This window comes from Stenella coeruleoalba (genome assembly GCF_951394435.1).
Source record: "Stenella coeruleoalba genome assembly, chromosome: 19".
Classification (NCBI taxonomy): Eukaryota; Metazoa; Chordata; class Mammalia; order Artiodactyla; family Delphinidae; genus Stenella; species Stenella coeruleoalba.
Genome location: NC_137165.1, coordinates 49647715 through 49669411, shown reverse-complemented (window position 1 = coordinate 49669411; position 21697 = coordinate 49647715). Strand labels below are relative to the sequence as shown.

General features: G+C 60.9%; 3 protein-coding genes across 8 annotated transcripts in view; 1 reads left to right on the top strand and 2 right to left on the bottom strand.

Annotated features, from left to right (window-relative positions):
* Positions 1 to 973: 973 nt before the first annotated feature.
* TEPSIN (TEPSIN adaptor related protein complex 4 accessory protein) lies at positions 974 to 12296 on the bottom strand. Of its 3 annotated transcripts, none has more exons than XM_079903664.1 (13): positions 11929 to 12296; positions 10031 to 10103; positions 9634 to 9725; positions 9373 to 9466; positions 7161 to 7228; positions 6899 to 6977; positions 6702 to 6773; positions 5706 to 5909; positions 4545 to 4722; positions 4291 to 4404; positions 4078 to 4156; positions 3789 to 3923; positions 974 to 2833 (listed from the first exon to the last, which is right to left on the bottom strand). In XM_079903664.1, the coding sequence occupies exons 1-13, from the start codon at positions 12112 to 12114 to the stop codon at positions 2273 to 2275; spliced, it is 1935 nt and encodes a 644-aa protein (XP_079759790.1). In that variant the 5' UTR covers positions 12115 to 12296; the 3' UTR covers positions 974 to 2272. The 3 variants fall into 3 exon arrangements, with proteins under 3 accessions (XP_079759790.1, XP_079759791.1, XP_079759792.1); XM_079903665.1 differs by having other exon boundaries at positions 5715 to 5909; XM_079903666.1 differs by having other exon boundaries at positions 5799 to 5909.
* NDUFAF8 (NADH:ubiquinone oxidoreductase complex assembly factor 8) lies at positions 12290 to 15243 on the top strand. Its single transcript, XM_079903678.1, has 3 exons — positions 12290 to 12428; positions 12574 to 12684; positions 14625 to 15243. Exons 1-3 carry the CDS (start codon positions 12345 to 12347, stop codon positions 14652 to 14654), a joined length of 225 nt encoding a protein of 74 aa, XP_079759804.1. The 5' UTR covers positions 12290 to 12344; the 3' UTR covers positions 14655 to 15243.
* Positions 15244 to 16574: 1331 nt separating this feature from the next.
* The window catches only part of SLC38A10 (solute carrier family 38 member 10), a 43115-nt gene continuing 37992 nt past the window's right edge, over positions 16575 to 21697 (bottom strand). For all 4 annotated transcript variants that reach the window (XM_079903583.1, XM_079903585.1, XM_079903586.1 and 1 more), the window contains 2 exons: positions 19600 to 19770; positions 16575 to 19316 (listed from right to left, as the gene is read on the bottom strand). In XM_079903583.1, coding sequence (XP_079759709.1) covers positions 18445 to 19316; positions 19600 to 19770 — 1043 coding nt within the window. In that variant the 3' untranslated portion in view covers positions 16575 to 18444. The remainder of the gene's footprint in view (positions 19317 to 19599; positions 19771 to 21697) is intronic.

Genomic DNA, 21697 nt, shown 5'->3' with positions numbered 1-21697 from the left:
CACAACTAAGACCTGGTGCAGCCAAATAAATAAATATTTTTAAAATGTTTGTATTAGAAAAGAATAAAGTTCTCAAATCAATAATCTAAGCTTTAGAAAACTAGAGAAAGAAAAACAACCAGAATGAATGAAATAATAAAGAGCAAAAATCAATGAAATAGAAAACATAAAACTAGTAGATAGAATTAAACCAAGTTAGTTCTTCGAAAAGGTCAGTAATATTAATAAACCTCTAATCAGACTAACCAAGGCGAAAAATTATCAGTAACAGAAATGACAGGTGGGACTCTATAGAAATTGAAAGAATAATGAAAAGTAGGCTAGAAAAACTCTATAGCTGGGGCTCCCCTGGTGGTGCAGTGGTTAAGAATCCGCCTGCCAATGCAGGGGACACAGGTTTGAGCCCTGGTCCAGGAGGATCCCATATGCCACGGAGCAGCTAAGCCCGTGCGCCACAACTACCGAGCCTGTGCTCTAGAGCCCATGAGCCACAACTACTGAGCTCACATGCCACAACTACTGAAGCCTGCACGCCTACAGCCGGTGCTCCACGAGAGGCCACTGCAGTGACAGGCCCGCGCACCGCAACAAGGAGTGGCCCCCGCCCACTGCAACTGGGGAAAGCCCGCATGCAGCAACGAAGACCAATGCAGCCAAAAATAAATTTAAAAAAAAAATTACTTAAGCTCGCCTATGAAGAAATAGATAACCCAAATCATCCTAAATCTACTTAAGAAATTGAACTTCATAGTTAAAAACCTTGCAATTTAGAAAATTACAGGACAAGATAGTTCCACTAGGGAGTCTTAACAAACATTTAAGGAAGAAATACCTGTCCCTGCTTTTAGAAGTCTCTCTGTGTGCCCCTTAGGGCCATTTTCACACACACACACACACACACACACACACAGACACACACACAGACACACAAACATGGAAAATTAAAAAAAAAAGCAAACAGTGCAGCTTTGTGTGAACAGCAGTGTTTATGTAGGAGGTGTGACCCCAGGTCAACCCCAGTTCTTCCAAGAAGGACCACAGCCATTGCTCTGAGGTGGCCGTACAGTCTGCAGGCAGTGGTCACGGCAGGGGGGAGCTGACACGGGTCACACAGGGACCCAGTGCTGGAAAGGACCCCATCCTGCTGGACGAGAAGGTGTGACGCTGCTTAGGACACCCCTGCTACCCCCGCTGAGAGAGGGATCTGACCTCAAAGACCCAAGCAGTGATTCCAAATCCACCCAAAAATCCTTGTTTCTGAGGGCCAGGCAGGCAGGGGTTTCCCCAGGGGACCCCGAGGTCAGCATTTGTGAGGCCCTGTGCCTGCCTGCTGCTATAGGAATTCAAGTCCAAATGGCCAGTCTCTGGCCAAGGAGACAGTGGGGGCAGGGGGGAATGACTGAGGTGGCCCTGCGGTCCTCCTCTCAGGCCTGTCGTCTGGAAACAGCAGAAGCTTGGCTGGGGGCCGGGCCTGGGCTCAGCCTGCAGACAGGACCTGTCTGTCTCCCCCGGTGCCCCTCTCTGTGTGCCCGTGAGGACCCTGGGGACTGAGGACAGTTCCAAGGGGCGTCTGGTCTCTGAGCTCGGTCAGCAGGCCTTCCCGCCCACACCCTCCAGGCAGGCCACGCCATACACCCACCCCACTGTCCTCCCTTAGGATCCCTTTGGCAACTGGGAAAAGCGGGTGGTGTGCTCATCCGGCCGGACCAGATGGCTGTGAGGTGGGGGACCCGGCAGCCCAGGGCCCGCCGGCTGCCAGTCTCAGCAAGCACTCGGCTCCTCATTCTGTGCCCGTCCCGCCCTCCCTGTGTGTCCTGCGGGCTGCTTGGGGGGCTGCTCCTCGGCCATCATACCCACGGGGTGGGCTGGGGGGGGGGTCCTGCCCCCCAGCAGAAAAATGGGGAACCCACCTCAGGGACAAGGTTGGGGAGTAGCCCCCACGGGCAAGGATGACCCTTCCAGCAGTGCCGGCCTGGCTCTTGCTGGTTCGTGGACTCCTGAAATATTATCCGTGTTTTACTGGTGGCTATTCTCGTCACTGGGTGGGCTGTCCACTCTGAGCTTACCTGGCAGGGTGGCTACCCTCACCAAGGCCTCAGTGGGTGAGGGGAGGAGGCCAGAGGAGGGCGAGGCCGACTGCAGACACCTGAGGGGAGCCACTCTTTGGTGGGACACAGAGGCTGTGGGCACATGGGGACAGCACAAAGTCACAGAGTCCTAGGAGTGAGGGGCTGGGGGACACAGACTCTGCAAGTGGCCCAGGCTGACAAGATCATGAGTTTAAGAATGCGAAAGCTGATGGCTCAGAGCCAGAAGGCTCCTTTGCTGCCACCCTCTGTGACGACGTCCAGGGAGCCTGGCAGGCTGGGAGGGGTTCTTCTGCAGCAGTCCCGGCCCCCACCAGGCGGGGACAGGCCACCAGTTCCATGCCAGCGAACAAGGAGTCACAGCTATCCCCGGGGCCCGGGTCAAGCTCTGGCCCTCTCTTTGCAGTGTCTGTGCCGAACGGGCCCCGCTCGGATCCAGCCCCCTGCTCTCTGGAACCTGCCAGTCTGGTCTTGGCCTCCCTGGCATCCGCACGGGCTGGAAGGGGGCAGCCCTCCAGGGAAGTCGGGGGCACAGGGCCGGGCTGCAGCCCCGATGGGGGAGCGGTGCCCTTGGGCGAAAACAGAGCTGAACTCAGAGGCTGCAGGAAACCCTGGCCCCCCGTGAAAGGCAGGGTGTCGGTCAGCAGGTCTGATGGGCCCACACGGGCGACTGCGGGGCCAGGCTCGGCTGGGGGCCTCCGGGCAGGGGGCCACTGTCGGCAGGAGGCTTCAAAGTGTCTCAGGATCTGAACGAGGGAAGAAGAGGGGAATCAGTGAGGGCTCCTGTGCTCCTCCAGGAATCTCAGAGGACATGGCCCTCCCAGTTCCCTCCTCAATGCCGCTGCCCAGAGCAGGGGGCAGGGCCGCTAGCCGCTCACAACTATTCTCGTGTCATTCCCCCAACTGCAGCGCTGCTGCTCCCCACCCACTGTCACACAAATGGACACTTTCCCGGCGTCAAGCTGCCGTGTGACCTGCCAGAGCAGGAAAAGCCCCCCTGGTCAGGTGCCACACAAGCACCTGACACACACGCGGAGAGAACAGACATGTCTAAACCCCCTGATCGTTCCCACCTGCCAGACTCCTGGGTCCTTCCCAGGTTTTAGAAACACCACCGTGACATGCCCACAACGTGTTTCGTGTGTGGCAGGTTCACTAGTGCTTTGAAGAAGGGCAGTTTAGGGACAGGTGACTAAGGATCTGAATCTTCAGCCACCACAGAGGAAACCAGAAGCCGAAGGATGCCAACAGCGGGCGGAGGTGCTGGGGCCTGGCTGCTGCCGAGGGGCCCCCAGCGAAGATCCCGGGTGGCCTCCCCACATTCATCAGTGGAAAGAAGACTCAGACGAACGGAACCATTTCTGTCCTCCTGGAGCTGGGGATCTGGGAGCAGAGCTCAGACCCACGAGCTGTGACCCAGAGTACAGAACAGAGGGACAGATGCATCCAAGCATTCGAGGAGAGCTTCCCACAGGAGACGAGCCCTGAGGGAGAGCGAGTCGCCCGAAGGGCAGAGCTGCTGGGCAGAAGGGCGGGGGAGAGGCCAGGCCCCCGACCGCTGTCCTAAGGGCATGACCTGTCCCTCCTGTCCAGCAAGGGCAGGAGGGGCGGGTCTAGGGAAGGCAGTGGAGGGTGGGGGAGACGGTGTGGGGCTGCCGAGGCGTCCTGTGCCCGCTTCTCTGGGTCCCAGAGGCTGCCCACCTTGGTGGCCTTGTTGGTCACGGGTCCAGGGCTGCCCACACTGAGCTCCTGCAGCCGAGGCCGGGCAAGGAGCAGGACTCGCTCCTGGGAGAGCAGGTCGGTGCACCCGAGGGAGGCGATGGCACCCAGGGCTCTCTGCGGGGCGGGCTTGATGTCAGCAGGGTCCACCCCCAGGGAGGGCTGTCTGACCAGCTCCCTCCCTCCTCTCGGCCCTCAGCCGAGCTGGGCGGTCCACCGGAATCCCGTGCTCACTCCCCCCTCACCCACCACCACCCCCGCCCCCCCTCACCATCTGCACACGCTCGCTGGTTGCGCCCAGGTGGCGGACGAGCAGCTCCAGCACGGCCTCACAGTTGAGGAGTCCACACCTGCATGTAGGGGGCACCGGGCAATGGGGCTGGGCCAGCAGAGCAAGAGGGGGGCGGTGTGCAGAGCCAGGGTGAGAGGCGGGGCGTGGGGGGGGGCGCAGGGCTGGGGGGCCTGCAGTGGGTCCGGGGCTCACTCTTTGACGAAGTGCTGCACCTCCTCTCGGCTCAGGAAGCAATGTGGCCCCCGTGTCACGGCCCGGACCAGGCTCAGCTCCTGCTGGCAGTCACTCAGGATCACGGCCTCGACCCTGTCAGGGGCACGCAGGTCAGGAAAGAGAGTGGACTCCACCCATGCCAGGAGGGGTTAAGCCTTTCCGGGTCAAGTCTCCCCCATCGGGGTAGGACCCTGGAGCAGGGCAGGGAGGGGTGCCCTGGGGTGCTGGCTCACCTTTCTGCCAGGTCGCTGGGTGCCCGGCTGGCCCCTGAGGGGCTGTCACTGCCCGACGGACTACCTGAGTCCGAGGCCTTGCCCAGGTCGTCATTTTCCTGGGAAGAATCCTGAGAGTTTGGGCTGCTGTCCAGCTCCTCCCAGCCGCCTCCGGCCTGCCCAGGCTGGTGTCTCATGGCTGGAAGAAACAGTGACCAAGGGTAAGACCCTTGTGGGCCTCAGACTGGCCCCATGTCCATCTTCCAGGAGCCCTGGATGGGGAGACCCAGGGAAGGGCCTGGGGGCTGGGTCCCGAGATGTGGACAGGGTGGCCGCCTGGGCTCCAGCTCCAGGAAACACCAGGCGAGAGGAGACGGGACAGAATGGGGCACATTCTGACTCAGGGCCAGGGTGGGGGGTCCCGCACGGGACACGCCCAGCCTGGAAGATGCAGGAAGCAGTGCCAGGCACCACAGGCCAGGCGGGAGGCAGGACACGCAGGGCAGCGGGCTGGGGCAGTGGGGCGGCGCCCAGCACAGCAGCTCTCAAATCCCAGTGAGTCCTGACATTCTTCCTTCTAGCCAGACAAACGTGACAGCAGCTTCTGGGAAAGGCGGAGATCACAGACAGATGCCCCTCCTTCCTTTCTTACAGCTCACCACTAGAACGCACGTGCCACGGAGCCTGGCCCCTGTGGGGGGCTTCCCTGTTGTCCCTGGGCCCTGATGGGCTGCACAGCCGCTTGAACGCGCTGGGTGAATGCACAAGAGCTGGGGCTGGGCTCCCGTCCCAGCTCAAGTCCTGCTTCTGTGTCTGAGCAGCTGGGATCCTGGGCGGACCCCGCCTTCTCGTGGGGCCTTACCACCCAAGTTCCCACCCAGAGCAGACTGACAGAGACGTCAGACAGTGCAGGGACAAGGCAGCCACCGCAGAGGCCCCAGGGAACTCGAGTCGTGTGGGCGGCCGGCTCTGTGGGGGTTCCCACGTGGCCAATGGAGCATGCTGGCTCTGAGAGATGTCGTGGGAGCGGCAGGGTGTGGCTCGTACCCCCTCCCACCATGGGTGGGCTGCTTTCTTCCTCCTCCCCCATCAGCTCCGGCCTGGCCCAAACAGGTGACAGGAAGCCCAGGGCCCTGGGAGGGGGAAGCCAGACCTCTCCAGGGGAGGAGTCTCGCTGGATACCTCGGGCACCTGGGCCGGCTGTGGGGAGAGGGTTCCCAGGGGTTGGAGGGCCGAGGCCGGCTGAAGGTGTCACAGCCGGCTGGTAGGCGTCACCTCGCAGAAGGGACCTCTGGGAGCTGGGGCTCTCAGGCCCAGGGCGCATGGCGCTGGCCACCACCTCTGTGGCCTTCTGGATGGTGGACAGGAAGGCTTCGCCTGCAGAGCCTGCACCAGAGACGGAGAGGAGACGGCGCAGCCCCTCTCAGTCCTGCCCCGTTTTCCCAGGATGAGGTGCCCCTGCCTGCTCCCCACCCAGGACTTGGAAGCAGGACACAAGCTGCAGTCACAGAGCAGAGACCGTGTGGAGGGACAGGGCCCTTCCGGAAGCTTCCGTGGTGAATTCACTTCAGTGCATCCTGGCCCCGTGGAACCTGGACGCTCGGCAGCTCACAGCAAAGCTGTGCCGCTGTGCCCCCTGGGTCCCCGCCTCGGAGCAGGGGGCCACCTGAGGTGCTTGTCCTGAGAACCACAATCTCCGTGGCCGCTTAAGGAGTGCTCACGCCCAGGGCTGAAGGGCCTTCCCACGAGTGCCCCACAGAGGGTGATCCGGCGGCCACCCCCAAATTAGGAACAGGTGGGGCCTCTGAGGCAGACCCACTTCGGGAATTACAAGTGCCAGGGAACTGGGAGCCGTGACCACACAGTCAGCACAGCAGCCTGACACGGCCCAGTGGCCCTGCTGGGGCCTCAGGCTCTCCCAGCAAGCAGGGCCGGCACCCGGCCTGCTCTAAATCACCCCTGCCACAGCCAGGACCACCACCCTCTGCCCTCGGCTCCTTGAAGGAGCCAGCGCTGGGGGCCCGAGTGCAAGGCTGACCCTCAGCCTGGCTTCTCACCTGTCGGTTAAGCAGAGCCAGCTGCACCTGCCCTGCCGCCCCAGGGTGGGAGGGAAGTCAGTCGGGGGGCGCACAGGCCCCGCCCACCCCTCGCCCGGCCCCTCATCCCCACAGCACTCACCTGTGTGGCCCCGTTCCTTGCTGTAGCCGAAGCCCTGTAGGGAGCTCTGGGGCCTGGACTGGGAGCCCATGCCTGTGGGGAGGCCCACGTCAGCAGCGGCGGGGACCCCCACCCTCAGTCCCGGATACTCAGGGGAGGAGAGGCCGTGAGCCCCCGCAGAGTGGAACCTGGTGATGGGGCTGGACGTACTTGCATACCTGCTGGAGGCAGGGCCCTGGGTGGCTGGGAAGGAGGCAGAGGTGACAAGGCGTCCGAGAACAAGGCAGCCCCCAAGTCCTAGGCAGAGGCAGAGGACACTCAGCACAGCCACACGCCGCTGTCCTCCCACCCACCCCTCTGCTCTGCACCCCTGTCCCCTTCTCCTCTGAGGGCCACACACAGGGGCTCTCGTCCCGCAGCAGGAGTGGAACCAGAGTCCCGGGTGGGAAAAGCAGGGAGAGACCTGGGTCCTGGGCTCACCTGGGCGGCTGCCCGCACCTTCTGGTACAAGCTGTTCCCATGGAGAGGATCCGGGGGTCCCGTGAAAACTGCGGGACGGAGGCAGAGGGGAGCAGAGCTGAGCTGGGCTATGCCAACCACCCCGAGGGGCCCAGCCTCAAAGCCCACCCCCGACACAGGTGGTGAGCCTCGGCCCCGCCCAGCCCCCCAGGAAGCCCCTGCTCAGCATCCCCCCCGAGTCCCTGGGGGCTTCCTAAAGCACAGATGCACCACCATCCCCAGGCCTGAGGTGGCTATGCCCTCACAACCCCTCGGCTCCCCCGGCCCACACCCCCAGCGGCGAGGCTGCAATCCGACCTCCAGAACATCATGGGCTGCATCACTCCCTGACCCCACTGCCGCCCCCGCCTGAGCTCCTGCACCCGCGGCCTAACTGCCTCCCCTCAACCCCTTCTCCACCCAGAGGCAACCAGAGGGGGCTCTTGTTCGATTCAAAACACTTAGCGCTTCCAGGGGCTCAAAGATGATAAAACTCAAGTTCCTTACCACGTCTGAAAAGTCTCCTGCTCATAAAACTTCAGATGTGGTGAATCAAACGAGCTTAAATCTCATTAAGCCACTCGCGGGCTCTCCCTGCCGCAGGGCCCTTGCACTAGCTGGAGGACACCTTATGCCTGGCTCCACCTCATCCTTTCAGAGCTGAGAGGAAGAGCAGGGCCTCTCTGTTTCCTCTGTCCAAACACATCGCACTTTTCACCCATCTGGTACTGTCTCCACCCTGGCAGGCCAGCCCCGGGGTGTGCAGACCACGGCCCTGCAACCAGGTAGGGCGGGCACCTCCCTGCTGCCGTGCCACAGCTCCCACCCTCCCTGTGGGGCCCAAGCCTCGAATTGCAGGGGACCCCCACCTGGCCCCCAAAGTAGGGCCGTCCTCTCTGTGTACCTTCCCGCTCCCAGCACCATCTCTTCTCACAGCCTATGCAGGCCTATCTGGGCACCCGTCCTCTGGGGGCAGTGCTCAGAGCTCAAGCGATTTTGGTGCCAACAGAAAACCACGGTCTGCTGTCCCTGTTCTGCTTCATCTGCCCTCTTTGGAGACCAGGATAGAGGTGACATCTGGCACCAGCCATGGTCACATGAGCTGCCCAGCGGGACAGGCCCATTCTGACCAGCTGGCTGGTGAGTATGAACCAGCCGTGCTGCTTCAGTGCACAAGCTCCGGGGAGCTAAGCCGTGACAAGTGCACCCCCAGCCCCCTGGATGCCTCTGGGCATCTGCTGAGTCATGGTCTGTGCCCGCTTCAAGGCCATTCCCTGTCTCCGAGGCGCTGGCATAGTGGCCCAGGGCCCACGGGCAGCCCAGCCCCACCCCAGCCTCAGTCCTGCCTGCAGTAAAGGGGGGACAGTGGATTTGGGGTGTGGGTGGGATAAGTCCCAGCACCTGGCGGGTGGGACTAACTCGCTAACTGCTGAGGGTCTCCTGCAAGCAAGCAGTGGCCGAGGGACTCAGTCCCCTCCGTGGCATTGCCCCTCAGGGACAGCTTGGCAGGGTGAGTTCTTGCCTGAACACCAAGGCCCTCCTGTTCAGTTTGCCCCACCCGAGGAGAAGATCTCAGGCCATGTCCCCACAAGTCCTTGTTAACAAGAGATGAGAGACGCACGGACACCTCCGGCCTGGGGGTGGGTGAGTGATGGGGCTCCACCCCAGACCCACCTGTCGCCTGGACCACGACAGGCCAGAGCCCCACCTCTCCTGCCGGCCTCACCAGTCCCGTCCTCCCACAGCCCTTCCAACAGCGGAAGGCTTACTAGGGCCCTGAGGAGCAGCCCTGGGGAGAAGAGAGAGCCCGTGGCAGGGATGGCAGTGCGGACGCTTGCCGAGCGCCCACCGTGTGCAGGGCACAAGGACAGGAAAGGTCCAGGCCGCAAGGGCCTGGCAGGGCTCACGGACAGACACCAGTCATTCTGTACAGTGCGGTGAACACAGGGGAGGAGCAGGGGGCTAAGCGCAGGGAGGGCTTGGAGGAGCCCCCAGCTGAGCTGGCCTGGCCCTTTGGGGAGGAGGGAAGGGTCCGGCACAGAGGAGCTGGCAGCAGAGGACAGGGTGGACGGAGCACAGGGTGGGAGCATGAGTAAGGGGTGGGGGAGTGGGGGCCCGGGTTATGGGATTTGGCCAAGACCTGCCCTGGCCACCCTCCTCCCTGCACCTCCACTGGGTTGTGCCGGTGCTGTACCTGCGGCTTCCTGGATGAAGGCGGGGTTGCGCTTAAGGATGAGCAGGAAGGACGAGGAGCCATGACCGCACAGGTGCAGCATGATCTTCAGTACCTGGGGCAGCAGGCACATGGGGCAGAGCTGGGCCCAAAGAATGGCACCCCTCCCGACACAGCCACCGCGCCCCCGGCTCACCCCTCCCCTCCAGCCTCACCACCGGGGGCAGGACTGGGCCCTAAACTAACCCCCAGGAAAGTCTGCGGAGCCGCTCACGGACTCACCTTGAGCTTCACGCGGCCAGAGCCGCTCTGCAGACGGCTCAGCAGGTACTCCAGGAGGCACTGGCTGCTGCCCAGGGACTCGTGGGTGATCTCTGGGAGGCGCTCGGTTAGGGAAGGGGCGAGCTGACCCTGGGCCGCACACGGCCGCTGGCCTGGGCGAGAAGCCAGGCCTTCCTGCCACACGCTCCTCAGCGTGTCCCCCCAGCAGGCGCCCACCCAGGCCCTGGTTTCAGGAGCATCAGGCTTCGAGGGTTTCCTGGGCCTCATATCATCAGTAGTGCGGCTTTCAGAGCCCGCTCACACCTGGCTACTATGGAAAAGGAGCCGTGGCCCGCTCAGGGTAGAAGCCCAGGAACCCTGCTCCAGGGCCCCCACATGTGTCCACAAGGAAGGATACTGGCGATCTCCTCAAACAGGTAGCCTGGACACGGGACGTCATCATCCGACGTTCCCTTCAGGAGAATTGGGAGCTGAAAGGGAGGGAGAGCCCTGCCCACAGTGAGTGGCCATGCACACAGGGGGCCCCCGGACACCAAAGGGGCCACCCATTCCTGAGATGGGCCACAGGAGCCCTCGTTCTCGGGGCACCGGTCTCCACACATCTCGTTGTTGGCATGCCACAGGGTGAGGGGACCCAGAGAGGGCAGTTATGGTCCTACTGGCCACAGGAAGCCTGCAGGAGCCTCCCTTGTGGAGGTCAGCATGAACGCCTGGGAAGAGGAAATGGGTGGTGGTCTCCATGGTGACGGGCCCTCTGGGTCAGGATTCGGCATGGCCCCCAGACCCCTATGCTTACAGCCGCACAACTTAAAACCACCTTTAGTTTACCTACTTACTGACTGGCAAAAAAAAAAAAAAAAGCCCTTGGGGTCAGCCCCCTTCCCACTTCCCACGCAGGGCACTGGGAAGATTACATTTTTCCGGAACACAAATCAGCAAAGTGACATAACCATTCAGCCTGGCCGACCTACAGCTCCACTTCTATGAAAGGACTCCATGGAAACAACCCAAAGCAAGAACAACCAACTTAGTTGTGTGTCTCACGTTTACCTGTTGGCAGAAATTAAGAGCTGACTCAGCACAAAGACCTACAGCTTACAGGGATAAAACCCAGAAACACCCGTTCCACATCATTGAACATCTGGGGGGCACAAGCCTCAGTGTAGACAGACTTCACGTGCACTCCGGGAGGTGCTGGCCACAGATACGGTCTGCCTGAATGTCGCACGAGGCTGTGTGTGTACACAGTCTTTAGCTATTTGTCCACCAAGACCCAGAGGGGAGCTGGCAAGGTCTGCAGAACCGTAGAATGCTTGGCACGTAGCGAAATCTCTGCTCAAAGAGAACTGACTGTGCTTCTGGCAGCACGAGGGTGAACCGGGAATCCCCCCACCCCCATCCCCACCGCCTGCCTGAGGAAGCTCGAGGTGCCAGGAGAATTTACTGGGTCATTTCAGAAGCATTTTCTAAGAAGGACCTACAATTGTGAACACGGAACTCCTACAACTCGGGAGTATCTTTCTCAAGGACCTGAAGGCCACTCCTCTAAATGTAACCATCAGGAAGGACAGGGGCTGTCTCCCAGTCGCTACTGGACGATGGGATCCTAGCTTCTGTAACCACCAGCTATCAGCACAGCAGCCGGTATCCCGTGGACACTGCCCAACTGCCTATAATTTTTCACTTGAGCTCCACCCGTCCCTCCTTCTGTCCTGAAAACTCTCAGTCCTCTCTGCACAATTTGGAGTGGAGCTCAGGGCTTCCCCCACCGCCTGAGCCACTGAATAAAAGGTTTTCCCCTGTTTCCCGGACCAGTGTCTGGTTGTGTTTATCTTAGACAGAATTTGGGGTCACTATGTTTCCTTTTCTGTAAGGTTATTGATACTTTAAGTTGGGTAAGAAAACAAAAACTGGGGTCCCACAGCTCTCTTCTCCAACTTGGATTTTGTTCAAGGGGGTCTCACTGTCCCCAGTGGACCTGACACACGGGTAGCCTGACCTGCCCCCTCGACGTACGTGCTGTGGGATCCCCCAGCTTTGGGAGGGGCCGAAGAGTAGGAGGGGAGAGGAGGAGGGGTCTGGGGTGTAGGAGGGGACGGAAGGGGGTGAAAAAGAGTAGAGAGAATAAGTGGGAGGGGCCGGGGGACGACGGAGGGGACGCCGAGCTCAGGAGCAGCCGGAGAGCCCGGCGCGGGGACGCCGCGAGGGTCGAGCGGAGCCAGGGAGGCGGCCGGTTCGGGCCGGGGACGAGGCCAGGAGGCGGCGCGCGGCGGGGCCGGGGCCCCCCGCACTCACCCGGTGCAGGAAGCTCAGGCGGTCCCGCAGCGGCACCGTGGCCGCCATGGTGCCGGTCAGCTTCCGGCCCCGCCCAGCTCCCGCCAGGCCCGAGCCCCTTCCAATAACTGCGCGGGTCTGACCCCGCTGGCCAATCACTCGCGTGAGGCGGGCCCTGCGGCTGACTTCGGGAAACAATTTGCACATGAACCAATCCAAAGTCCAAGGACAAAGACAGACAAAACCGCGAGCCAATTGCAAGGCTCTGGAACACCAGGAGCGGTTCCGGAGGAGAGGCGGAGGTGAGGGCTGAAGCCTGGCCAATGACAAAGCGCAAGAAAGGTTGTGGGCGGAAGCTTCGACCTATTAAGCTGTTGGGTGCCGGAAGAGGCTGGACCTAAGATGGCGGCGCCCACGGGTGCCAGGAAGAGCTGCTCATGTCGGGGAACGGAGCGGTGTGGGGTCGCGTGCGAAGCCGCCTCCGCGCCTTCCCCGATCGCCTGGCGGCCTGTGGGGCCGAGGTGCGGAGTCGTCAGGCGGGGCAGGAAGGGCCGCGCGGGGCGGGGTGCGGGCTGGCGGGGTGGTGGTGACTGGGGAGCGGCGACGGGGTCTGCCCGGGTGACCGGTCGCCGCCGCGACCCTCGCCCGTCCCCGTCCCGCCCCCAGGCCGCGGCCTACGGCAGGTGCGTGCAGGCGTCCACGGCCCCGGGCGGCCGCTTGAGGAAGGATCTGTGCGCGCAGGAGTTCGAGGCCTTACGGAGCTGCTTCGTTGCCGCGGTAGGTGGGCGCCGGCCCCGCCCGGGGAACGGACCCTGGGAGGCTGGCACCCACGTGCTTGCGCGGGCCCTCCGGCTTCCTTTCCTTCTGGGTGCGGTGCTGGGCGCCAGCAAGTGCTTCAGACGCGGCACACCCTCCATCAGCCGGCGCGACCCCCGCCGCCATGGAGCGCGCGTGCCAGTGTCCGTCAGGTTGGGGGAGCACCGCTCTCAACGTGTACCTGCCAGTGCCTTGTAACCCTTTGCGGGACTGTTGCTGGTGGGGGGTCCCGGCCCCTGCTGTCCTAGTTTCTCTGGTGTTTAGGACCCCACGTGTGTGCTGTGCGTGGGCAGTTGCAACCGGGCACCCCGACCCCCGCCTTCCTTTCGACTACCCCATTTCACAGAGGGTGAAAGGAGAAAAAACGAGTGTATTTTAGGTTTGTTGTCATGACCAAGGTTACAGAGGCTGAGAAGTCCCCCACCCAGCCGCGCTGGTTGGTTCTCACTGGCGCAGAAGCGGGCTGTGGTGACAACAGTGTGTTCCTTGGCTCTGGACTCAGTTCTGCCTCTAACCCTTCTGTAACAGGTGGTTTCTGTTTCTGAGCTGTGGCGTTTTCTGATCCTCATCTGATCAAATGCTATGCCAGTGAAAATAGACACCGTGCACAAGTAAAGATTTATGGTGTTGTGTTGATGCGTTTATTATAAAGGATGGGGAGGAAGTAGGGTTGGAAGAGACCCACACTGACTGAGGGAGAGGAGCTCTCTGGGGAACCGAGATGGGAGTTCCAGTCTCTCAAGAGGAGGGTGTGGAGACCGCCTGTAATGAGGCTTTAACACGGGGTTTTGAGCTGGTGTCATGGCCTTGGGTGCCCCTGGCCAGTGGGTCTGGGGTGGGCCACGATGCCAGTGGTCAGCTCTGTTTGCCAGAACTGCTGATCTCGAGAACTGGACCCAAGAAGGGGCAGTTGGGTCAGCCTAGAAGAATTCAAGGAATCCAAGGCAGTTTCCTGATGTTCCAGGATGGTTGAGAATGCGTGGGCTATCCCTCATTTCCTGGAGGGCTCAGAGAACTCCTTGCACCTTCCTTGCCATCGTTGTGGCTGGGACGTGTGGCCTCAGCCCTTGTCACCAACCTCTGATCTGACATGTGCCCTTCACCCAAGCTGCATGTGTCCCTTGGACTTGCTTCCTGCCTCTTGGCAGCTTCCCTGCTTTACTTAGAGTGTTCCCTCGGGGAGGGGACAAACCTTCATTCTGTGGTCACTGGTTGGAAGGATTCACACGTGAGATAAAGATCACACACTTCTGGCCACGCGAGGCTTTTCTCTACCGCCTATGGTTAGTCAGGAATCACCCATTACAGGTATCTGGTCATCTGTGATTCCTTACGCTCCTTTGCCTCTGTCACGTCATCCTGCCCCCGGGAGCATGTCGCTGCCTCTCGTGCCATTTTCCACTGAGGGTAACCTAACTGCAGGCCCTGGGCACTGGAAGCTCAGAACAGGGAACTTGGGGGTTTCTCACCTAAGAACACAAGCCGGTGAACGCATTTTTGCCCACTCTGCCTGGACCCTGAGACTCCACGGGGCTGAACGAGGAGGCAGAGGGCTCTGGGCGCCACTTCCAGCTCCGTCCCTGGGAGCCCTGTCCCTGGGCAAGTGTTTCAGCATCTCTGACCTCAGAGTTTCCGCTACAGGGGGAAAACTAAACGTAACTCGTTGGTGCACAGTGCCTGGCACAGGTGGGCGTGGCTTTGAGGCCACAGAGCAGGTTGAGCTCTGTGGCCTGTGGAGGTGGGAGCAGAGACCCAGCCCCAGGGGCCCCCTGCTGCAATCCATGGCCAGGCTCTTTGTAAGTTATTTGCCAGAAGATGGCATTTGGTGTGGCAGTTTTCTTACTTTAGAGCCACGTCTAACTTGAAAACAACTCATTCAGACAAAGAACTTTCTCTTCCAGGCCAAGAAGACCCTGACAGGAAGCCATTAGGAAGGACTGCGAGCTCCACTCCACGTCCCCGGGTGTGTGGTACTGATGGCCCCGAGGGGCAACTGTCTAAAACCTCAAAAGCTCTTGAGGCTAAAAGGACCGGAAACACTTTAGGCGAGTGCGGGCAGAGGGGAATGGGTTTTCCAACTTTGCTCACTTAAGGATTCAAGGGAGAATAAGATGAAGTGAACTCACAATAAAGACCAGATCAGATGCTATAAGATCTATTTTGTCTGCAGGGTGAGCGCGCGGGCCATAGAACACCCTGCCTCTCGAGTCTCTCTCTTTTTTTTTTTTTTTTTTTTTTTTTGCGGTACGCTGGCCTCTCACTGCTATGGCCTCTCCCGTTGCGGAGCTCAGGCTCCGGACGCGCAGGCCCAGCGGCCATGGCTCACGGGCCCAGCCGCTCCGCGGCATATGGGATCCTCTCAGACTGGGGCACGAACCCGCGTCCCCTGCATCGGCAGGTGGACTCTCAACCACTGCACCACCAGGGAAGCCCGAGTCTCATTTTTTAAAGAATTCTCACCCAAGGCGTGTCGTCTGAGTCTAGCGAGGCCTCTAGAAGTAACTACCAATTTACAGCACGGACCAAAGAGAGAAGAGCGACACCACGAGGGAAAGGTAACCGCTGTAGGAATCTGATACTGATGGTTTTTTCAGACTTGGAGAGGAAAAAAGGCAGGGGTTGCTCTTCCAGACTAAGGCATGAGTCGAGGGAGGGTCCGGTTTAGGAACCCAGTAGTGAGACCCTCCCCGTGGGGTCTCCTACCCACCCTTCTGCAGCCTCTGGAGTCCAAGCCCAAGCCCATCCCTGCCAGGCTCCTGCTGGCTCTGGTTCCACCTGTCATCCTGAGATTAAGGTTAGGCCGCAGCAGCGCCCCTCCCAACATGCACATGCGCAGTCCAGGGAGACCTGACAGGACCCTGGTGCCACGGCCTGAAGATTCCAAGGTCCTGAGCACCGCCTGCTGGGCGTGTGGGGACTGTGCTCCCAGAGCCCCCTCCCCGGGGTGTGGAGGTCACACTGTCCTCTGGCTCCATCCAGGCCATGGCGTCCCTGAGCCTCGTGCCAGGGCACCCTCGCCCTGAGTCCTGGAGCTGTTTCCTCTTGTAAACGCTCCTCCAGAATCAGCCCGACTTTCCCCCAGGTGGTGAAACCCCTCATCTCTTGAGACATCATCCCAGTGAAATGCAGTTCCCAGGGCGGCCTCGGAGGGGAGCCACACGCCGTTCAAGGGCTTCAGGGCTGTTAGAAACTGTCCCGCTGGGCGGTCACATGTCACAGTCAACACTGGAATTCAGGACTAGACACCGATGACACGACCCCCATCCCTGCCAGGGGTGACGAACCCACAGATAGGCTGAAGGCTGTGGGGAGGAGTGGGCCTCCCCACTTTGGCGTCCACCGGACCTAGCGTCTGCCCAGCACGTGCTTCCGGCCTGAGGATGGCCTTCTCTTCCTGATCCTTCGTGACCTTTGACAGCCTGCTGGCTAGGGCTTCCGGCATCTCTGCTGGGCACAGGTGCTCTGGCCCCTTCCAGAACTGTGCCGCCAAGTGCTCTCTCCTGCCATCCCTTCAGACTCCAGTTCTTGGAGGCACATGAAGCTGCCACCTCACGTCTCAAGCCTAGGGCTGCGGATGTGGTCCACTGACGGGGCCAGGCCGCTCACCACACACTGAAGTCACCTTGCAGGTCTCCCCGGCTCGCCTCCCCAAACTCACCCTGTCTTCAAGACTACTTATTGAAGGGAATTCAACCAAGTTGTGTCAGGATGCAGGAAAGATGGTCTCTGCTGCTTCTGCAGCTGCGTCACCATGAAGAAGTCACCCCATGCGGCTCTGTACTCTCCACCTGTCTTGACCTTAGACCGAGAGCTCAGCTGCACCAGTGGAGGCAGTATACAGCCTCGGCCTTGGCTTATTCCTACCCTGGTCTGGACTCAGTGGCCCTGCTCTCGAACAGGAGCATGGACAGGGTGCTGTCCCAGTCACCCAGGCCAGCATGGCCCCATGTCTGCCAAGTGTAGCTGCCAGCACAGAAGGTCGCCCACTGGTGGCCCAGTGTGCTGCTCTGGCTGGGACCCCTGGCCATACGTGCCAGCCATGGGACCCAGATGGAGGAGTGGTCTGTGGTCAGAAAGCAAAGCACTGTCCCGGGGCCCTTCCTAGCTCCCTGCATTACTGGTAATGGTGACCCCACCCAGAAGTCTGCCCAGATTCTGGGGAAGATTCGGGTTCCTTTCCCAAGGGGCTGCCAACTGGGGAGGGAAGTGGAGCTGAAAGCCAGGAGGAGAGAACAAGCGTTAACTGGGACAGAGGACCCCGAGTGTCAGGGTGTGTGGGGATGGCAGGCCGCAGCAAGAGGCCCTGCACTGCTGCTCTCACCCTAGGCTCGGGCCGCCCTGCTCTAAGAAAGTTATCTTGGCAGAAAGAGCAGGAGGGTGGTGTGACCTCCAGAGGACACGAACACTGGGTCAAGGTAAGACATTCAGGTAGAGAGAGCTGGAAACAAAGTCCCACTACAAGACCTTAACAAATGGAGTTCCAACCTGAGGGAAACTTCCACTGAGCACAGTTTGTTTGGAATTGCTTTTAGTTAAGAATGGAGGGTGGGAAGCACTGAGACCCGGCCCCCTTTCACAGAGCTTCCCTCTATGTGAGCAGTGCCCGGGGTTCATGGGGAATCAGCTTGGCCTCCAGAAGATTCCACTCCTTTTATTACTCATTTCTAGTCTTCAAGATGACACAGAAATTTCAGAAGGCGCAGGGGAAGAGTGTGACCTGAGGCCGAGGCTGGAGCTGCCACATGCCCTGGGCACCCCTGGCCAGTGGTCAGCAAGTGGCCCACTCATGGACCCCTCGGGGCAGGGTCTGGAGCTGCCCCTAGCCCCAGAGGGCAGCGAGGCACACACAGCACAAAGCAGGTGAAGGCCCCGGGCTTGCAGCGGGACGGCCTGGCATACTTGCCGGGTCACCTGCTGACCAGCCTCAGGGGTCGGGCGTGACCATCGGCCTTTCTGCCCCTTGAGAACAAAGTACAGCACGAAACCACAACCCTCTCAAACCACAGCCCTCTCAACAGGTGAGCAGGTGCCAGAGGTGCAGACTCGGGAGAAGCTGCCCCGGAAGAAGGGAGAAGCAGCCTCTGCTGGCTGTGTACTCCCACCCCCGACACCTGCGGGTCTGGCACCCAGCTGAGGCTCCGAGCACGTGTCACTGTGGGGTTTGACGGTCATGGCTTATGTCTGTGGTACGGGGTCCTCTGGGTGATTCACCTCCACACCAACCGCACTAACCAGACGTCAGCGGTGTGTTTTACTTTTTAAATCTCACAACCACTCGACTGGGAGACCAGAGTATGCAGAGCAGAGCTCTAGGGCAGAAGCAGTTGGACTCACAGGCCTGCCCAGCCTCTGAGATTTGAAGCAGCATTTGCTGTGAAGAAGGGTGAAGGCAGAAGCATTTCCTTAGGTTTTGTATGACACTCACAGAGAACATCAATAAAGAAAGTTCAGGGTAACAATAGCCGTGTGGCTGGTGGCCAGTCACGTTTCCTGGGTCTCAGCAAGCGGCTATTTCTTCTTGAGGCCACTTTTTCTCTCGGTGGCCTCAGGGAGCTGAGTCAGCGGGAAGTGTAAGAGGAGAGAGGGATGGCAAAGCTGGTTTGGAAGCAGGGTGCAGCTGGAGAGCTGTCACACTCCACCCTGGGCCTGACTTCCAGGACTTCGCGCCCACCGTGGTCCAGGTTCGCCGGCTGACAGGGAGCACTGTGGCCTTAACGGGGCTCAGGGCTCCTCCAGGGCCCCGAGCAGCTGTTTGATCTGTCGGCCTGGGACCACTCGCAGGGCGCCCCCCGCGGCCTGGTGCAGCTGGGTCTCCAGGGCGCCGCGGAGGTCACTGACCTGCACGTCAGGCAGGGGGTTGAAGCTGATGATGACCCTGTCCTTTGGGGCTGGCCCCGCCTCTGCACGAGGAGCCACGTCCCGCCGTCTCCTCCGAAGGTCAGAGCCGGCCTGGACTTTCAGGTCCCGGTTGGGTTTGGCATTGTCTGGCTTCTGATCCCCCAGCATGGCTGGTTTGGGCCCGAGCTCAGGGTCCAGCCTCTGCTCGGGCTCTTGGATGGCGGCGTCCTCCCTGGGAGCGGGCACGTGCTCCTTCCTCGCCTCCTCATGACCGCCCTGCTGCCCGCCCTGCCCTCCGGCAGAGACAGCCTGTTGTTCCGGCTGATGTAACACGGCTTGGGCCCGAGGGGCTGCTCCCCCCGACCTGCTGGACAGGCCTCCGGGTGCCCGGTCTTGGCTTGCTTGCTGGGACTTTACCTGAGGGCCCCCAGCTGCTGCCCCCGCCCGCAGCACATCTGCCTCCTGAGCGTCTGTGCCAGCGGCTGCCTCGTCCTTTCCAGACTTCTTCCTTTCGTGGGAGCTTCCACCAAAAACATTCCGACTCTGCCAGGCGACGCCTCCAGCGCCGTGCTGCTCGGGGCTCCCGGGTGCCCTGGCAGGGTCCAGCACAGGGACCCGCTCCTGCAGGCCAGCGTCCACGCCCTCGGGCACAGCTCCCAAAGGGTGTGGTGGGGGACGCTCTGCCATCCCCATGGCGTGGGCCTCCTGCTCCTTACCTCTGGGCCCGGCCACCCCCAGCTCAGGCTGCACGTCCGCTGCAAATGAAGTCAGTCACCGGTTTAGCCACAGAAATGAACAGAAGCTACCAATGCAGGGACTAAAGAACCCAGCTTGCCAGCAATCAAGAAACACAAACCACAGCTTAAATTTGCCCAGCAGGACTCTAGGCATGGAGCCACAGACCCAACCGCGCAGGGACCCCCGGAGACTCTGGCGTTCGTGCACTAAGGGACAACCCCTCTTCCCCGAGCAGATGCAGCAACTGTCCCCTGCCCTGCAGGCCCGGCCCCCTCCCCCTGCCGCCTCCCCCGGACTTGCCGTCCTCGCCGTCCTGGCCGTCCTGCCTCTGCTGGTGGATCTCCTTATGCTGCTCTTCGATCACTGCAAGCAGCTTCTCCTGCTGGTCCAGGAGGCGCTTCTGCTGCACCTGCTGTTCCTTAATCACTTGCAACAGAACGGCATGGTCCAGCATCTCCGCCCGGCCAGCTTCTGGAGTTCGGAAAACACACGCAGTCAGAGCCTGAAGGCTGCAAAGGCGCTCTGCTGGGCAGAGGGTGACATGATGCATGCAGCAATGCCAAGGCGGCCTGTGGGCCCCTCCCCGGGACACCACCCCCGGGACACCATCCCCGGGCGTTCCTCTCCAGCCGGCTGAGCTGGCGCCCAGGCCACCCTGGGGCACAGCCATCGCCTCTCTCCAGCGACCAGACACCCTTCCTACTGCTTCACTCCCACAGTGGCTCAGGGGTTATGAGAGCCAAGAGAGAGGTCACGCGCCATAACCACAATGATGGTGATCTGGGCTGGGTGACGTGAACTATGAACTACTCTAAGAAAGAACATCGGTGCTTTAAGAAAATTTCCTCCAAGGTGTGTATTTTAAAAACAAACAGAACCATCTTCCTCTTCAGCAGAGACAAGAGCTGGGACCTCAGTGAGATGGGGGCTGTGACAGTGCTCCCACCGGCCCCACCTCCCCCAGGAAGATGGCTGCAGCTGGCACGGGAGGAGCGCCAGGTGAGCTAGGGGCAGGCCGGCTGCAGCAGGTGTGTGTAGGAGGGCCCCCCACAGACTGTGGACCAAGAGGAGGCCCCAAGGCTGGACACCTTGGGTGCGGAGAGCTCCCACTGCACTACAAACACCTCAGCGCTGGGTCAGTTCTTTACAGCCAGCAATCTGGGTTTAAGTAACTTTTACAACACAGCTTCCCGTCTTTAGACAGGAAGCTTTGAAAGATGATGTAACTGTACAGGTTGTCAGATGTAGAAGCTCAAATCCAAAGAAAGAAGAACATTTTGTGAGTGGTGAGAGCTAACACCCAGCGAGGGCCCTGAGTGCCGGGCACACGCAGATGTGCTGACGTGTCCTCCCCAACGGCAATCTGTGACCCACCAGAATAGAGTGGGCTTGGCCTTCTGTCAGGGACTGCCATGGCTTCTCCCCTGCAGAGGCCGGTGCCAGGACGTACAGGCGGGCAGGCCCATGAAGAACATGCTGAGGCCGACCACAGGGAGGACAGGCCCCTCGGCCAGCCCAGGCGCTCCAGCCCCCTGCTCCCCACCAGGCACACATCCAGACACCCTAAGGTGACCAAGATGCCTGCCTGAGAAAGCCCATGTTCCGTAGATTGGCTCGTGGCTCCGCACACCCCCTTTAGACAAGGGATGTGCACAGTGCCATCCCACAGGGTTCTAGACCAGCTCCCTTGGCCATGGCCATGCTGTCACCCTGGGTGCCCGTGGCTCATGACCACCTAATGGTCCCACGTGCTGCCAATACCGCCTGCCCCCAGGGAGGGTTCCTGAGGAGCAGGCCCCCTGCCTCACTGGCTCCTCGGAGGACCAGCCCTGGACTGAGGCTGGAGGAGGGGGGAAGTGTGCCATGTCCAGCCAGAAGCAACATGGGACAGGCGTGAAGCAGAGTGGAGGTGACAAAGTGAGCTCCCAGCCAGAGCCCCACATGTGGCTCTGGGTTCCTGCCCGGCCCACCAGGACCACGGGGACCAGGCTCGTGGATGGGATGAGAGCTGCACGGATATTAACATACGTGCAGAGCACATTAATACCAGGCCATGCACACGGTGGAAGTCACACACAGGCCCCGCCCCGTCTCTGGGGGAGTCCAGGCGCTTACAGGCTGCACCTGGCTGTCCTACGGTGGCAGTGGAGCCCCAGCAGGGCTAAGAGGGACCAGGGTGTCTGTACAAGAAGGGAGTGGGCTGGGGCATCGGGGGGACCCCCACCTGAGGGGCTGTGGCTGAGCCGGGGTGGGGGGCAGACCGTGTGTGGCTCCCGGTCTCTGCCCCATGCGCCCCATGCAAGGCGCTACTGGATGTGGGGCCCACACCATCTGCTCTCGCGTCTTTAAACCCCCCACAGACGCATTCACTGTGATGCTCCTCCCGACTCCTACCTGC

Excerpts from the sequence above, each read along its gene's own strand:
- TEPSIN (XM_079903664.1), bottom strand. The coding sequence starts at position 12,114 with ATGTGCAAATTGTTTCCCGAAGTCAGCCGCAGGGCCCGCCTCACGCGA. Across the intron at positions 5,910-6,701 it reads CAAGGAACGGGGCCACACAG|GCTCTGCAGGCGAAGCCTTC; the intron begins GTGAGTGCTGTG and ends TCTCTGGTGCAG. Across the intron at positions 4,405-4,544 it reads CCCAGCGACCTGGCAGAAAG|GGTCGAGGCCGTGATCCTGA; the intron begins GTGAGCCAGCAC and ends TGCCCCTGACAG.
- NDUFAF8 (XM_079903678.1), top strand. The coding sequence starts at position 12,345 with ATGTCGGGGAACGGAGCGGTGTGGGGTCGCGTGCGAAGCCGCCTCCGC. Across the intron at positions 12,429-12,573 it reads TGGCGGCCTGTGGGGCCGAG|GCCGCGGCCTACGGCAGGTG; the intron begins GTGCGGAGTCGT and ends TCCCGCCCCCAG. Across the intron at positions 12,685-14,624 it reads GGAGCTGCTTCGTTGCCGCG|GCCAAGAAGACCCTGACAGG; the intron begins GTAGGTGGGCGC and ends TTTCTCTTCCAG.